General features: G+C 40.1%; 1 protein-coding gene across 1 annotated transcript in view; it reads right to left on the bottom strand.

Moving 5' to 3' along the window:
* The window catches only part of LOC147747531 (vitellogenin-A2-like), a 63,429-nt gene extending 47,287 nt beyond the window's left edge, over window positions 1-16,142 (bottom strand). The window contains exons 1-11 of the mRNA XM_086954018.1: window positions 16,011-16,142; window positions 15,759-15,779; window positions 15,484-15,635; window positions 13,265-13,516; window positions 11,756-11,917; window positions 11,517-11,665; window positions 10,225-10,375; window positions 8,562-8,719; window positions 8,309-8,474; window positions 6,340-6,465; window positions 2,620-2,838 (exon numbers count right to left, since the gene is read on the bottom strand). Of these exons, the coding sequence (XP_086810144.1) occupies window positions 2,620-2,838; window positions 6,340-6,465; window positions 8,309-8,474; window positions 8,562-8,719; window positions 10,225-10,375; window positions 11,517-11,665; window positions 11,756-11,917; window positions 13,265-13,516; window positions 15,484-15,635; window positions 15,759-15,779; window positions 16,011-16,050 (1,596 nt within the window). The 5' untranslated portion in view covers window positions 16,051-16,142. The remainder of the gene's footprint in view (window positions 1-2,619; window positions 2,839-6,339; window positions 6,466-8,308; window positions 8,475-8,561; window positions 8,720-10,224; window positions 10,376-11,516; window positions 11,666-11,755; window positions 11,918-13,264; window positions 13,517-15,483; window positions 15,636-15,758; window positions 15,780-16,010) is intronic.
* Between the last annotated feature and the right edge of the window lie 618 nt (window positions 16,143-16,760).

The following is a 16,760-nucleotide window of genomic DNA, read 5'->3' as shown; positions in this document are numbered from 1 at the left end:
ATGCACATTGACCTTTGTGAAAAATGCCTGTATGTGCATTGAGAGATAGCTTGATGCCCAGAAGACACTGTGGGGTATGTGGTTACTAAAGAGGCACCTTCCTGCCTAGTCATTTCTCCATCTGTCTAAAATGATATCAGGATGGCTGACATGCAACAATCAAAATTGTCCAACCTTTGAACTGTCTATCTTTAGCACAACAACTACAACAACAGACTCACCAGGTGCTATGAATGGTCAACTGCTATTCAACAGATTTAGATGACATACTCAATGTACTTCATAAGAAGCACCAAATTGTGATTCAAAATTCAGTGTATCAGTGAAGTAGACACACTCTATATAAGATGTGTCCTCCAACAGCACATTTACCATTCTCAAGGAGTGAACCCGTAGATCAGTTAATGTGCCTGAACCTGTAAATCTCTTGCTATGAGAAGCAGTATGTAACCTTGAAATATTTTATGTTACCATAAAACACAGTTTGTTCCCTCTGATTTCATATTTTGGTCATTCTTACAAACCTTATTTTTAGTAAAAGAGAGATTTGTATAAAAAGGTCACACACCCTGTATGTGATACTGTCAGGTATTTGGAACACTATTTTCACATACAAAAGTGTGAGTTATAACAAGTTAAGGATGAGGATTTTCTTAAATTCAGAGATTCAATATATGTAGGATTAAGAAAGCAAGAGATTGTAAGAAAATGTATGTAAATCAGAATGTTCTGTTGAGAATTACCATGTTTTCCCTGAGACAATATCACGTTTCTGCCCCCATCGATATTCACATATGCATCAGAGCATTTTTCCTATATTATGTTTGCAATTATTGATGAACTATTAAAGTAAGGGAAACAGTGGGAATTCCGGTGTTACTTTAGTAGACGTCTGCTCTTATTTACTTATTTAATTAAAGATTTTTAATGAAAGAGTGTTAATCGCTACTGAAGTAAAGCGTAAAAATGTATGATAAACACAAAAATGTCATTTAGAATCAGTTACCTATTGTGTGTCTCTATAATGGTGAAAAGCCTATTACAAAATAAGCTGCTGTCTGTCAAATTTTGTCAGAGATAAGACACACTCTATTGTATTATATTGGATCTCCAGTGAAATGCACATAGGAGGCACCTGATTCTGATATGAGTCTTCTGTAGTCCTAAGGTTTTGTTTGTGATATTTTATATCCGAAAACATCACATGAAGTAAAAATTGCCCGCTTCTTGGAAAGTCGTCCAGAAACCCTGACAGAGAGAATGACAGTATTTGTAACCACCCATCCAGTTTACTATGTGAGTATATTAAATTACATAAAAAATGAATTAATGCCACGGATCTGAACCTGCGGATGCCGGACTGGGTGACACTGGGAATGACGATCGCAAAACTGAACATAGCCCAAAACTGGGGTTCGGGGGTGCTCCCAACATACCTACAATGGAGAAATGACATGGATGGCGCGATGGTGGCGGGGAGAGTGGTGTATGCACACAGAGGATGCCCTAAGAAAGGGTCTAGGATATGGGGTAAATGGAATGCGTTCAGGGGAAATATATGTGAACCCCCACAGGTAGAGTCAACCTCGGATGCAAGCTCATAGGGGGTACCTTGTCTACTGTAGCTCTGTTTGGCCATGTTGCAATGTGCTAAGATGAAAATGACATTGACTCAAATGTTTTTTATGTATATGTATGAGCAACAAATATGGACATTGAACAGTATAAAAAGAAACACATATGATTTAAGTAATACTGTAACCATAAAACGTGGACTATGTTCGATTTTGGTTCAAATCGCAATAAAAAATATTAGAAAAAAGAATAAATAAATGTATACTTTAACTCAAACTATGTTTAACGTATGTGATCTATTTTATTGTTATTGTGTTACTTTAAAAGAAGGCATACCTAATGTAAAATTACTACCAACATGCCTGAACAATAAACATATTTTTTAGTAGAATCGTTATACTAATACTGATAAGTATGGTGTGCATATAGAATACCACTACATTGGAACTACACAGACTTTCCATGGAAGGGTAAATTGAATGTTATTGCTTGGTGAATACAGTAAATCAGAGAATGTTTTGTTGGCTAATTAGCAATGGTTTATGTTAAATCCGAGATATATTCAAGCCACTCTGTAAGTGGGATATTTACTGACACCAAAATGAGATATAGGAAAACTTTTCGAAAATGTCCAGAGATTAAAGTAAGGCCACAAGCACGTATGAAGGCACACACACTCAGATGCTCTGTCTAGTATGATTCTATTTGAACAACATTTGGAAAGACATCTATGACAGACATCACCACTTGTGCATGAAGTGTAGCCGTGATCTGAAGGATAAATGGCCCTTTAATGACCCAACAGACCATCAATCAGTGCACATAGCCACAAATAACTACATCATTAATTGTATTTTGTGTAAAGATGACGCTTCTGAGCTATTCTAGGTTTTGTATGGTGCTAGTATGTAGGCAAACCAACCCAGTGAAAGGGATATTGAATCAAACATTGTGCTTACTGAAAATTGGACAATTATTTTTTTGAAGCTGGTATGCATCATTGTAGGATGGTTGCTTTGACTAATCTTGCTCCTTCTCTCTTACCCTTCTCGGATCCTCCTTCGCAATGTTCCTCAAAGCCATCACTGCATCAGTCTGGATCCTAACAGGGAGCTGATAAGCACTGGAAGAGAATCCTGGCAGGAACTTCTGGATGCGCTTGATGCTGGCCGGCTGTCCTGCATTCCCGAGAGCCTTAAGAGCTAGCGCCATATCCTCTTCATGGGCATTGTTGGCTGCCTCAGCTGCCAAGTCATGGAGAGGCTGCAAAAGAAACACATCTAATGCTAATTATTTTGCCTCTATTTCACTGTCACGCTCTCCTGCCAAATCTTTATTTGTACTTTCTTTCATATATTAATGCCATAAAGAATGAGAGAAGGTGATCAGTCAGCAACATATTTGTTTTCCAACCAGACATGGGGGCTTATTTATGAGCACCTGCGTCACTTTTGTGCCACCGCAATCTAGGTAGATGCGTCACTTCGTAAACCCCTGCGCCACATTATACATGCGCCATGTATAATGTATGCAGGGTGGGCTTTCTCCCGTAAGAAAGGGTCATAGGAGTGGCGCAGCGAAATCTATAAGATTTCGGTGCACCACTTCTAGGATGCCAATGCGTCAAAACCTTATGCCTGTCTCATGGCAGGCGTAAGAGTGATGCAGGCCCTTTCACATGGGGTTTGCTCCAGGTGAAAGGAACATTGCTGGAGTTGCGTCAGGCTTCCAACACAATCTCAGCAATGCACAACTTTTTGCGCCGGCAGAAACATCAGTTATACTGGCATATCTGTGATTCCTTGAGACATGATGCGTCATACTGTAAATATGACGCATCATTGTTGTCCCATGGAGGGCACACTGAGAAGTGGCGCACGCTGCTTTCATGCAGGGATGGCCACTTTTCGTAAATGAGGCCCATGATGTTTTAGACAGTGAAGCTTGAGCTATCAATAATGTAACTTGGCAATCAGATGTGTAAAACCCATTCAACTGACGTATTCATCCACCATTTTATATCATGTAAGCTTCCCCATGAAAACCATCCAATAAATTCCATAAATGAGCAATGCAGAGGAAGTAGAGTCATGGGGAAAATTGCACAAATATACCCATTCTCCACCTCCTAAAGCCCTCCACCGTCATCTTGTGTATAAACATTTTTTATTGCCTCTTTTTTCCTTAATCTACAAGAGTATTAAATAGAAGGAGTTACTATTAGCTAATTGAATTATGCTCAATTTGCCAACCTCTGAAAAATGGAAAGCTGATTTGGCCTTTTTGAGATTTTTCTTAAGATCTCCACATAGCTCACAGAAGTCTGAGGTAAGCATTTACCTCACTGAGTTGCCAAACTGCATCCTTTAAAAAAGTGGTGAATACCCTTTTGACTTCTGTAGTCCAACACTTAATCATTACTGGAATCCGGAGACCCCAACTGAATCATTATTGGAATCTGGGGACTCCAATGAGTCATTATTGGAAACCGATGACTCCAGCCTACCCATTGGAGATGATTTGAACAGCAAAACAATACACTAAAAATACCGAAACAAGCCCTAACAAACACATTTGATGCACTTGCTGTGCTCCCATGATTCAATATGAATATACTAACTTAGCGGCAGATTAGGATTGCGGTTTTTCCGCATCCTCCGGGTCGGCGGAAGCCACCGCCGGCCCGGAGGATGCGGAAAAACCGCAGCGGACCCACAAAAGACCCACCGCCACATTAGGATGGCTGGTGGGTCCTGGTTACTGTCCGCAGCTTTTCCGCCGCGGTTGGCTGACAACCGCGGCGGAAAAGCCCTAATATGGTGGCGGTGTCTCTCAGACACCGCCAGCCATATTAGGATGCCCAAAAATAAATGCTTTTCCACAGCGGGTTTTCTGCCGTGGAAAAGCATACGGAGCTTCACTGCGGGGGCCCGTTGCGGGCCCCCTGGGTGAAGGAGGGGTGGGGGGTGCACATGGGGGGTACCTATGGTACCCCCTGCATTTGTATGCAGTAATCGGCAGGCACCGCGCGGTGCCTGCCGCTTTCTGCATACAAATGCAATGTATGCATTTTTAACATTGCGGCGGGTGCAGCTTGAAGCCGCACCCACCGCAATGTTAAAAATAGAGGATGTGACCGCCAGCGTGGTGGTCACATCCTAATTGGACAGGAGGGAACTCCGCAGGCCATGCGGAGGTTCCCTCCTCCTTGATGGTCGCGGACGGACTCAAGTTCAATCATAATGAGCCCCTCAATTTGTAGCCTTCAATGTCAAATTCATTCACATTTACAGATTTTTTAAATGTTGTCATGTTTACATTTTGTGCCTTTATTTATATACACTTTAATAATCTATTTATTATTTAATTTTCTCAGCAGTTGTAGAATCCCCCTCCCCCCGCCAGGAGTCCCCAGACCACAGGTTTAGATAAGAACCACTGCTTTAAACTATGTGGTAAGTTAAAATACCCAGCATGTTGCCACCTTCTCCAAAGACCTCTGAGTCTTACATTCCACCCCTTCCCAGATTCCCAATGGAAGATGGGTTGCGCTTCTGTAGTCTGAGCTACAGTGCCATAGTAGCATAGCTCTAGTGCCATAGCAGTGAATAACTGGGTTTCAAATTGTGTGTTCAATATAAGGGCTCCCCACGAAAGTCACTAACAACACCTAACCCTGCATGTAGGGAACCTAAGTTAATACCGCTCTACATAAACTACACTTATCCATTAAAGTTTTTGATTCTTAGCACTAATTAAAAGGAAAAAAGTAATATGTCATAGAAACACCCATTTTCCACATGAGCCATGGTCTACTGGATGTGCTCCATGCAGTCAAGAAAATTATTTCCACCTGGTACATTTATTAGAGTATGAGGGTGTGCAAATTTAGAAGCTTATTAGGATAGCGGATTTTCCGCATCCTCTGGGCCGGCGGAAGCCACCGCCGGCCCGGAGGATGCGGAAAATCCGCTGCGGACTCACCAAAGACCCACCGCCACATTAGGATGGCTGGTGGGTTCTGGTTTCAGTCCGCTGCTTTTCCGCCACGGTTGGCTTACAACCGCAGCGGAAAAGCTCTAATATGGTGGCGGTGTCTCTCAGACACCGCCAGCCATATTAGGATGGGTTACAAAACATGCTTTTCCATGGCGGGTTTTCCGCCGTGGAAAAGCATGTGGAACTTCACAGCAGGGGCCCGTTGCGGGGCCCCTGGGTGAAGGGGGGTGCACATGGGGGGTACATATGGTACCCCCTGCATTTGTATGCAGTAATCGGCAGGCACCGCACGGTGCCTGCCGCTTTCTGCATACAAATGCAATGTATGCATTTTTAACATTGCGGTGGGTGCAGCTTGAAGCCGCACCCGCCGCAATGTTAAAAATAGAGGATGTGACTGCCATGGTGGCGGTCACATCCTAATTGCACAGGAGGGAACTCTGCAGGCCATGCGGAGGTTCCCTCCTACTCTGGGGTCACGGACAGACGCAAGTCCATCCGCGATCCTAATGGGCTCCATAGTTAGGAACTGTTTTAGTATTGGTGCTTATTAGGAGATGAGGGCATAACATGCTTCATTCTGGATTTGATTCAGCACTTTCTACTGGTGGTACAAAGGGACACAAAATGGTCACAGATGCTGTTTTTGTATGTTAATGCATATACATTAGCGCATAGGTTGAATAAGGAACACTAATGATGTAAATAAAATAAATATGTTTCATGGAAAATCATTTTCCTGGTCAATACTGAAAAATTACTCACGGATAGAGCTTCCTCAGGACAGGAAGAATGTGCACCGCAGTACTTGTTCACCATGGACCCGTACGCCAGGGTCGCTGCCTTGTAGACAACAGAGGATTTCTGATGTTGCACCACTTTCAATAAATCCTGTGGGGTTAGGGACAGAGGTAAACCATTGGCATGTAGATCATGTTTATTTTATACACCACTCATGTTGCGGATATTTTCATATTTTTTGCAATTAGGTACAATGTGGATCAAAATAAGAGATGGAAAACACATTGCAAAAACTAACATCATCTAATTATAGAATATAGGGATGCACTCTAGAGAACAACCTTTTAACAACTGATTTTCAAAGAACTTGGTTGACATGAGATGTTGTGCTCCTTGTTGAACTTCATACACTGGTAGAACAGAGGATAGGCAGCTAAGAATATATTGGTGAGCCCAATTAATTATAGGTGTGTAATAGCACTGACAGGGGGAATTTAAAAGTCATTGGTGGCATGGAGTTATGGGAAAAGCAGTTCTGATACAGTCAAAATTAGATTTTCACTTGTTGCCAATAGTATGAAATGCAGAAAATTTGGAAAAATTATCAATGCTTAATTGTTCTTAAAAGTCCTATTTAGGAATGACAATTATCATTTGCATCCTAAGTGAGACATTTTTTTCAAACTGCCTCTAGCAGCAAAGTGATGGATGGAATGCTGGAATTCATTTTAGCACTGAAAATCACTCTGGATCTGCATTCCAGTCATTGGTTTTTACCTAATATCTAGCAGAGATCAGTCAAATAAAAATCAATCATTAGCCTGTTCCCATGGGAACAGTGCAGCCCAAACTGCCAGACAGGCCATCATGGAGAGAAGCAACCCCGCACCAATTGATGTGGCACAGTGGTCAAAAACATGGGCCAAAGCTGACTTACATAAGGCCGGTCTCTGTCTGAAGTGGCATTAAAAGTAAAACATGGAGACTGGAATGCAACTCTAGTGCTTATCAGAGGCTGAGGTTTTTTGCAAGCATTCTAAACATCACATTTATGGTTTCCTTCAATACATTGCTGTACGTACTACAGAAAAATCCAGTCTTGGTCCTGTGCTCATTGTGCCACAGGATTGAAGTAATTTCTTATTGAGAAAGTATAAAAAGGGCAATCAATTATGTTCCCATTCAGATCAGGCCTGGTAGGTTGGTATTTATTGTTCCTACCGGAACAGGACCAAGGCTGATTTGTACATCTGAAGTGTCATAGTGGGATTAAAATCTTGAACTGGAATGCAGCCTGATTGATTGGTAGTTGCGGAAACATTTTGCAAGGACTCCAACCGTCTTCTTTGGGTTTTTTTTCAGTGCTACAAATTGGGATCTAAAATAGCTCAACTTCAGACTGGGATTAAGTGATTACAAAGATAAATTTGATTTTTAACACTGCATTTCCAACGGCCCCACAGTTTATCCTGCTGGTATGCCCTGTCCCAAACTGCAAATCATTCTCCTATTGACCAAGAAATCAAAAGATCCAGGTGCTCCTCACAGACAATCAAAGTTTAGCAGTCCATTGGGGAAGGGAAGTCACATGAACTACAGATGGGTGGGTAAATTAACTTACCCTTGCAATAGAAAATATATCTTTAGCTCAAGAGGTAATTTTGAAATCAACTGTGTATGAGTACCCTTAGATAGTCATGTGTCCTGACTATTGTTCCAGTTGTTTTGCAGTAAATAGGATCCAAGTCAATGGTACTGATTACAATAATGTTGTAGTTTGTTTGTACTTCAGCAGAGGTACCCGTTCCATAACAGTGATTTGATAGTATTGCATATATGTTGACCCAGGCCCCAGTTCAGAGCGCCATTAAGTAAGGGTGTTTGGGTGTTTTATCATCCATTTTTCCTAAAGTGATACAGTATTGCCTTCCTCACATGATTTATACAGAATATGTCCTTGATTATGACATTACAAACATCTGAACTGACTCACTTGAGCAACTTGTAAGGTCTGGTGATCTGCTTTGGTGAACTGGACAGCTAGGGTGACAGCCTGCGCTGCCTCCCTGGGGCTCAGCTCCTCGTTGTGGATCTTCTGCTTGATAACCTTCAGTGCATCAATGGTTCCCACTGCTGGGATGGCATTCAGCAGCCAGCGCCTGCATGTAACATACAAATCCCATGAGTTAAACAGAAGCGATCCCAGTATTATAAGTCATAGCTGTGACATTATGACAACAAATCACCTGTACTGAGGTCTTTCTGCAAACTGCTTCCATATGGCTTGGATATTTTCGTAGTTTGCCGCACGAAGAATCTGGGCAAGCTGTAGGAATTTGGCAGGAGCATCAGCATGTACCTGTTGTTGGTTATTTTGCACTAAATGCTGCAGCGTTTCTGCAACCTGTACCAAAAAGGAAAATAGATGGAATTAATTTAAAAGAATGCATTAGATTTGTAACTTTGAAGATTTTAAATTGCTAAAGGTAGTTATTACTGTCCCTTCTTTTGCACTGACTCTGTAAGGGCATTGGTCCATGTTGCATTAGTTGCTGGGTAAGTTATGGTTTCCTAGAATTGTCCAGAGAGGGATGCTCTAGAGGTGCAGCATGCATCAGAGTGACAAACAAGAGATGACATTTATCATTAAAAAAAACAGGGGAAAACACTTGTATGGCTCCTATTGCATAACTTTTATACATGTACTGCACTCTGACATCTCTTGAGGGCTGGTTGGTGCTAGCGAAATCTTTTAAACAAGTAATAAATAAGTGAGAGTTTTTTTTCAAAAGTATATCTGTGAACTGTTTCTCAAATGTAAGCACAGCCTGTGCCATAGAAGCTCTGTAAATAGTGAGACCACAAAAGGGAACAACTCTTTGCTTGACTGACTGCTAATTGAGCCTGGGTTGGGTCCAATTGATCTATCGCTAGCAATACATCAATGGTTAAGACCTTTGTGTGTGGAGTGACTGACTGAGAACGATATATAGGGGTTGATCCCCACTTTTGCTACATCATAAAGGAATTCCAGACTGCTGTTCCGGGACTCTCTGAGAGCCTGTCAGCCTGAGAGCCTAAGGAACGGGCTCCAGCACAGTTCTGGAGGGTAGGGTGTGGGCGGGTAGTCGGGTTTGGTTCAAGGTAGCCAGGGAGTTTATTTTATTTTTACATTTGCCATTTGGGACAGGAAGGAGCGACCAAGTTATGTATGCCCCCCCCCCCATTACTTCTGTGCCTCTGCAAATTAGTTGAAAGCAGGGGCACATGTTTTTGGGGGCCATATATAACATTAAACTAAAGATGGGTATAACGTGAATAGCAGGAATATTTTTCACCTTGTGGTTCTGGGTGACAAACTACTCAGCTCAATCTTGGGCTTTAATTGTGTACTTGATGATGCTCAGAACCCCTAGTAAGAAAAAATCCCAGATATTCAATGTTATACAATATAATTCTATGTGTATATTCACAAATGGCCCTCTAAAATGTTAGTATCAAGTGTGAAAAAACAGATCTCTTTGGTAAATATTAACAAATCAGAGATAATGACTCTGTTGTATTTTCCACTGTGCATGTAGGGGGAGAAGGACTGAACGTGCAAGGAAAAAGACTCACTGGAATACAATCTCGCTGCTGAACATATATTCGGATGTGTGTGTCGAATGTTTCAATTTCAGTGTGTCTGACACTCCATTCATAATTTGAACGTTGTACAAGTAATATTGACAGTTATTTACAATGCTTTAAAATAATAGATTATAATTAATGTATCCTTTAATTGACTTGTTCAATAAAATCTATTTATGTTTGTTTCTTTATTGCTGAGTACAGTGTTGAAATCCAAAGTAAGGTTTTATGTGAAATTGTAAGGTTCACATGCACACTGATGCATAGAGATGTACATACTTGTGTCTCAGGACTCCTTGTCTTTACTAACTGAATTGGCATCTGGAAAACTTCAGAAGCAAACTGGTATTGAAGCCCCCCACGGTTCTGCAGTTCAGTCTGAGGAGAGTTAACTCGATTGCTTTTAGATTCCACAAAAGTGAGCACTTGCCTGAAAGAAAGGTAAACAGAAAAAGTTTGTATTCCCCATTTGCATTGTTAAAGCCTAGAGCTCGCATATGGAGGTCACGTAAGGAGACGTCCTACAGTGCCACCTATTAATTTGCCAAATTGCAGACGACCTAAGACATGACCATTTTCAAGCCTTCAAGAAATGCTCCTATAGTCAAAATGCTATTTTCCTTGAAGTGCTTGGTTCACTATGAAAGAGAGATTGTCAAACCCCATTCTCACCTCATTATTCCATGGAGAATTTTAGAAGTGTTTGTTGATCATCTGAATTATACACTATGGTATAACCAGTCTATTTGGTAGCATTTAGGAACCAAGCTAATTCCATTGATCTTGATGTGTGTGTTGGCAAGCAGCAAACTACGTTGCTCAAAAATTAGTGTAATGCAAGTAATCACAGCTCCTAAAAGCTACTCCCTTATATGATTATGTCTTAGGTATTAGTTAAGGTATGAAAGCATCTAAAAATATATGTTGTTTCAATATTCAAAACAGAAGGCAATAAATATTGCTGTGTCAGTTGTCCTTTCACTTATAAGCAGAAAAGGAAGCATTTTCCACTTTGGTTTTATTATGGAGACAAAACTGCTTCTGAGAAATGTACACTGAGTAGCTGACTCTCAAATCGGAAAGACTTAAACTGCAAATTACTTATTGAATACTTTGTATTTAATGTATGAACATTTAAGCATTTCTGTTACTAGTAACATGCCTTTGCTGGTTTAGGATCATATCACATTATTATGTAAGTTATTTTTAAGATATAGAGCAAATGTTTAACTGAAAAATAAATTCTCTAAATTAAGTTGAAATTTCTAAATTCATCATTAACACTGCCATGAACATTTGGGCACACTATATCTACTTTCAAAATAGTCTTGCATTTCTGTTACTAGTAACATGCCTTTGCTGGTTTAGTGTCATATCATATTATTATGTAAGTTATTTTTAAGATATAGAGCAGTTGTTTAACTGAAAAATAAATTCTCTAAATTAAGTTGAAATTGCTAAATTCATCATTAACACTGCCATGAACATTTGGGCACACGCTATCTACTTTCATGATGGTCTTGTACATGACAGCATACAATGAGACTGATGATTGTATGAAAGACACGCACCTGGCTTCCATTACAGCTGCACCATACAGTTCATAGAAGGGGGAAAATTGATACACCTGTCGTGCAGTCACTTCAGTGATTAGAGCACCACCATCTCGGGGCTTCATCTTATAGGTAAATGTTGCAGCCCTTCTCAAATTCCTTAAATCCTGTGGTAATAAGCACACACAGTTATCATGAAGAGTAAGACCTTAGGAGTAAATATTGATTTAAGTACAGAATATGTGACATGATCAAACCTTCTGACAAGAAGAGCATTTCTCCACATACGCCATGCCGATGTTCTTTTCCACTTTTTCCTGACAGTTGTTCAGGTCCCTGGATTTCACAACGATGATTCTGTCAGTTCTCTTGTCTTCTTGGATAACGTACCTTGTGTGGCAGACACCGGTGACACCAGACTGTGGAAATTAGCAGAGAAAGTGAAAATTAATGGGCTACATTCTGGGTATTGGTTTGTCCTTATAGCAACATACTCAGAGATAGTGAGATCTGCCAATAATGACATTTTTCTGATGCAAGTGGTCCATAACGTGATTAAACATATTGCTCCTCAGGCCGTTACACAACAAAGAGTGTTCTTATGATTGACTACCAGCTGGATGTTCTATTAGAGATAGCTATAAGTCATCTACCTAGATATAAGGGAGGACACCATGACTCTGTCACACGTGCGAGTACTACAAATATGTGTGATTACATCACACTCGTTCTCTGAAGTCTGCACTGGTTACCACTGGATGCAAGGTAAAAATGAAAATTCAACTGCAAAGATGTGACCTATGGGCTAAAGGCTAGACTTTGGACCTGAAGAACCTGTTAAAATCCAGGGTTCAGCTCAACGGTATGTGATTCTTGGCAGAAATTGCTTAATCTTAAAAATGGCTCTCATGAAAAGTACTGTTATGCACTTGGACCACGTTTGAGCTATATATATAAAATCTCTCTAATTTTTAAAGTGAAAAAGGTTAGCAAAGTCATCATGACTGTTGCTCAAACTCTGGAGTCTGGGTATATCCAGGTCATCCCGAGACGTGCATTCTGGAGATTAGAAACACCTAATATTATGAAGCTCAAAACTCAAAAATAGTTTTGCACCTTTGTCTGTGTCTGCAGGAAGCCAAGTTCCTGCTAGTTTTCTGCTGGAAGTTAATATTCTCTGGTGCAATAATCCTACTGGTTCCATCAAAGCAAACACAGACTACAAAACCTGGAACACACTAGGTTAGCAAGTAGAAGTCTGGATTCAGAGCATGTTCTGCCAACGTGGAATAAGATGGTAACCACACTTTAGGACAGTCTTTGCCGATGTCCCCATGAATCCATGACCACACACCACTAAATGTATGAACTCAATTGCATGGAAGCAATGTGAAAGAAATCCAGTACATTGATCAACAGGTGCCTAAGGACACTAGTCTGGGTGGAGAGACTGAATGTTATGGGTGCTACTGTCTGTGATTTTGGAAGGATACAGGATTTAATGAAACTAATTGATCTTACAAGGCCCTTGCTACTTCCAGTGGGGATGTACCTCTCAGATCCCACTTCCCTAAGCCCATGGTATTTTTTATCTGAGGCAGGCAGCCTATGGAAAACCTTAAGTTACTATTAATGAATTTTGCACAGTTCTCCAATTATTTTGGGCAAGCCATTTAAATATATATTTAAGAAAGTATTTTCATATGCAGTTACTAAAGGACTGTTTTGTTTTGTTCACAATTGTTTTCAAATTATTTGAAACCAACCTCTTGCAAGTCATAGACATTTTGGGATTTCTTGATGGTGACCTGCAGCATGTTCACAATCCCTCTGTAAATGTTGAGTATAGTTTCAGAAACACCATCTGGGGCGTACATGTTTCCAACACGTCCATTGCTGTACTCAAACTTTACAGGTCTGCTGAGTTGAGCAGCGAGAGCCTGGGTCAGCTTTGAGGAGCGAGTGAATGGATCCTTTGGCCAGATACCGTTGTACTCTTTCATTTCAGGAGAAGTGATCTAGAAAATAAAATAGTTGTATTTAGGATATGTCTAATGCATTACTATGTATTGTGAAGACAATATAGCTGTAAAGTTGGTGCCTTGTGCAACCTGCAGAAGTTTGATGTTCCACAAATGAACACCATGCACTCACCTATGTTTAACACTGTGATCTTCTGTTTGTGATACTGGAGCCATTGATTAGTTTATCCAGAGCACACATGTGTATATCATAACTTTATAAAAATATAATGTAGAAACATACTTTCTTCAGGATTATACTTTTAAAATCAAATCAAGCTTGTGATTATCCTTTTGTAAACAATGTCTTTTAGAGTATTACATCCTAGGCCTTGTGTCTCAAATCACAAGTCTAATTTATGTAACTATGTAACAAATAGGAATACTTTAACATTATAATTTTTGTACAGCATTTCTGTGCTTGTAACGCCTTTGCTCCAATTCAAATGTTCAATGGAAGTAGAAAGGCCAATATCCTGTCTATCAGCATGCAGAGTTAGTTTTTAAAATCATTCAAGGCAACAAAGCAGAGAATATAGAATTATAGCTGGATAAATGTAAGTAACTATGATGGTTTTATCTGAGGGCTTCTGAAGGAAATCAAACAAGAAACTAAAGCAGAACCTAAGTAGTTTACTATATCATTCAGAAGCAAAAGTGAAACGTGCCCCCTTAATTGTCAATTACCTGGCTACAATGGTATGTTATACATGTTGTGAATATCTCATCCCCTGTTTAGATCATAGACCAGTGAGTGAGGAGTCATGGAAAAGGTATGCAGAACATGGCTTTAGCTGTCTCATCCCCCTGTCCCCATGTTACATGTAAATAAATAATACCAACATCGGATCTCCTGCCATTCATACCTAAACTATTCTGCTGTCTTACCCCACAGCCACGTCAATTGAAAACAAGATACCTATCATCCTGTAAACCTTCCACTCCACCCTCAGCATTACCTAGTGTTTCCTGCTCCCAAATATAAAAAAATGAAATACTAGTGCCCTGTTATGTATTTCCATACCCCTCTCTTGGTTGTCCCTCTCACCTTCACCCAACTACCAAAAATGTATTATCTGGTGTTCTGCAACCCTGTTCCACAACCATTTCTGCCTTCCCCATCGTCACTTGAAGCTGTGCTTTGGAGTAGGTACAGTGCCAGCAGTGGTTCTGTGATAGACACATTAGCATTGCATAGAATCCCATGCCAGCTGTGGATTTCTGCAGACCAGTGGCTGAGAGCAGATTTGCTCCCTGGGAAGCAACAGAGCACGACCCATGTTCACCACCTTCCTCAGATTTATGAAAATCCAACACAAGTTGAAAAGGGCTCAAGAGGTAGAGGAGCATTAGGTGCCATTCTGCTACTTCGATATATCTCTGGTGACCTGGGTAAGGTATAGGAACACCAGTAAAAAAACAAGCACTGTCACTGGTGACAGAGCAGAGGAAACACGTATCATAGCAGTCAAAAACTGTATTTTGAATTTAGTATATAGAATATCTGCTGAATAAATAGACTATTTTACCCTTAAACATCTCTTTTCTTTGCAAAACACCTTACTTGCCAATGATATTGATTGATTGATAGTATGTTCCCTTTAACACATACTTAAAATTAGGTCATTGCCAACTTTTGCTCTGCTCAAAAAAATCTGAGAGAGTTATCTTTATTACTGCATTGTGACCAATATATAACATTTATGTTAGTATTTATACTTGTATTTGGCCTTGGATTTAGTATGCCGTTTTATCATTAGTAATACTGTTAGAACAATTCAATTTTACAATATACAAGATTAAAACTAATTGTAGCATATACAATTGCTATTAACTGACAAATGATTCCCCTGTTAACATTGATTCCACTTGTATCACTATTACTGTGATTGTAGGAGAGCCTCCTCCCACTGCCCCCCCTTGCCATGTCGTCACTGTGCGCTTCAAACTGTGTTCATTCCTACCTTGAGGAGATAGGCCTTCTGGGCGAATCCACTGATCTCCACCTTGCAGTTCAGTTTTATTCCAGATCTGGCCAGGCCAGCCTCCGGTAATCCATTCAGGATAATGGCCTCGTACTGGAAGACGTAGGTCTTACTTTCACTGAAGATGGGTTCTGGAAGACGACACAGACATGAGAGCTTAGGTGGCCACTTTACCAGGCATTAATCAACATAAAAAGCTGCAGTGAGGTGAAACAAGTGAACACACCACTTATAACCAAAGAAATAATACATACCATAGTTGTACTGCTCACTGCCTGTGTGGAGGAATATCAAACAGAAAGGTAAGAAAGCGCTTAGACCCAAATTCATAAAAGATTACCTTTATTTTGAAACACTTTACATGTTAACAATAAGGATTATCTTCATTGTCCCTCTATCTCATTTTCCAATAAGTGTTCGAAAAGAAATCTAACTGTACTAATACCCTCTGAAAACATCAAAAAATAAAATTAAGAATCAGAAAGAGGAGCAGAGTGCCATCTTACCCACAAGGGTGAGCAGAAGGGCTAGGATGATTCCCCTCATGGTGGCGGTGAATGGAGGTGACAAGGGGCCCGGCTGCTTTTATAGCAGAAAAAAAGAGTGTGTGGCTACCTACCAGTTTATCTTGGCAGACAGGTACATTTTTTCTATCAAGCTAGGCAAACATTTGCTTTCATTCACTATGACATCAAGGTTTAGCCAAAAATCGGCATGTAGAAAGAATTGAAATAATTGTTCGTTTTTTACAAAGAAGGGACAAACTAAAATAGATTATATTTGTTTTTGCAAAGATTTGTAAAATGTAGTTGATTGACAATGATGAAAGAAATGCATATGTGGGTGTGCTGATTATATTCTCTTGAGGTTTTTGGCAGGCCCCCTGTACACCTATTAAAGGTTGTGATAACCTTGCTCTGGTCGTTCTGACTCGGCCAGACAGGAGTTATCTAAATGATAGTGAATCTAAATCATTGTGTAAACGGCACGAGGGCATCAGAGCAGACAGTATTCCCTTAACATATTTTATTTTACACTTTAATAGATTTTTGTGAAAGCATTGACGTTTTTTGAGAAATGTCTTTGTGATTTAAAATATATATATATGTGTAGATTATTGCTGCTTGCTCTTGAATCTGTAACATTGCTATTGTAATAATGCATTATTGTTCAATTGTGTGTGCTGCAACAGTCAAAACACCACTGCCTTGCCACATCAACAAGTGTCATTGGAACAATTAACATTAACAGCCTTT

This window comes from Lissotriton vulgaris, chromosome 1_1 (assembly GCF_964263255.1).
Source record: "Lissotriton vulgaris chromosome 1_1, aLisVul1.2, whole genome shotgun sequence".
Lineage (NCBI taxonomy): Eukaryota > Metazoa > Chordata > Amphibia > Caudata > Salamandridae > Lissotriton > Lissotriton vulgaris.
The sequence above is the reverse complement of the archived record's forward strand: the minus strand, read 5'-3'. Positions and strand labels throughout refer to the sequence as shown.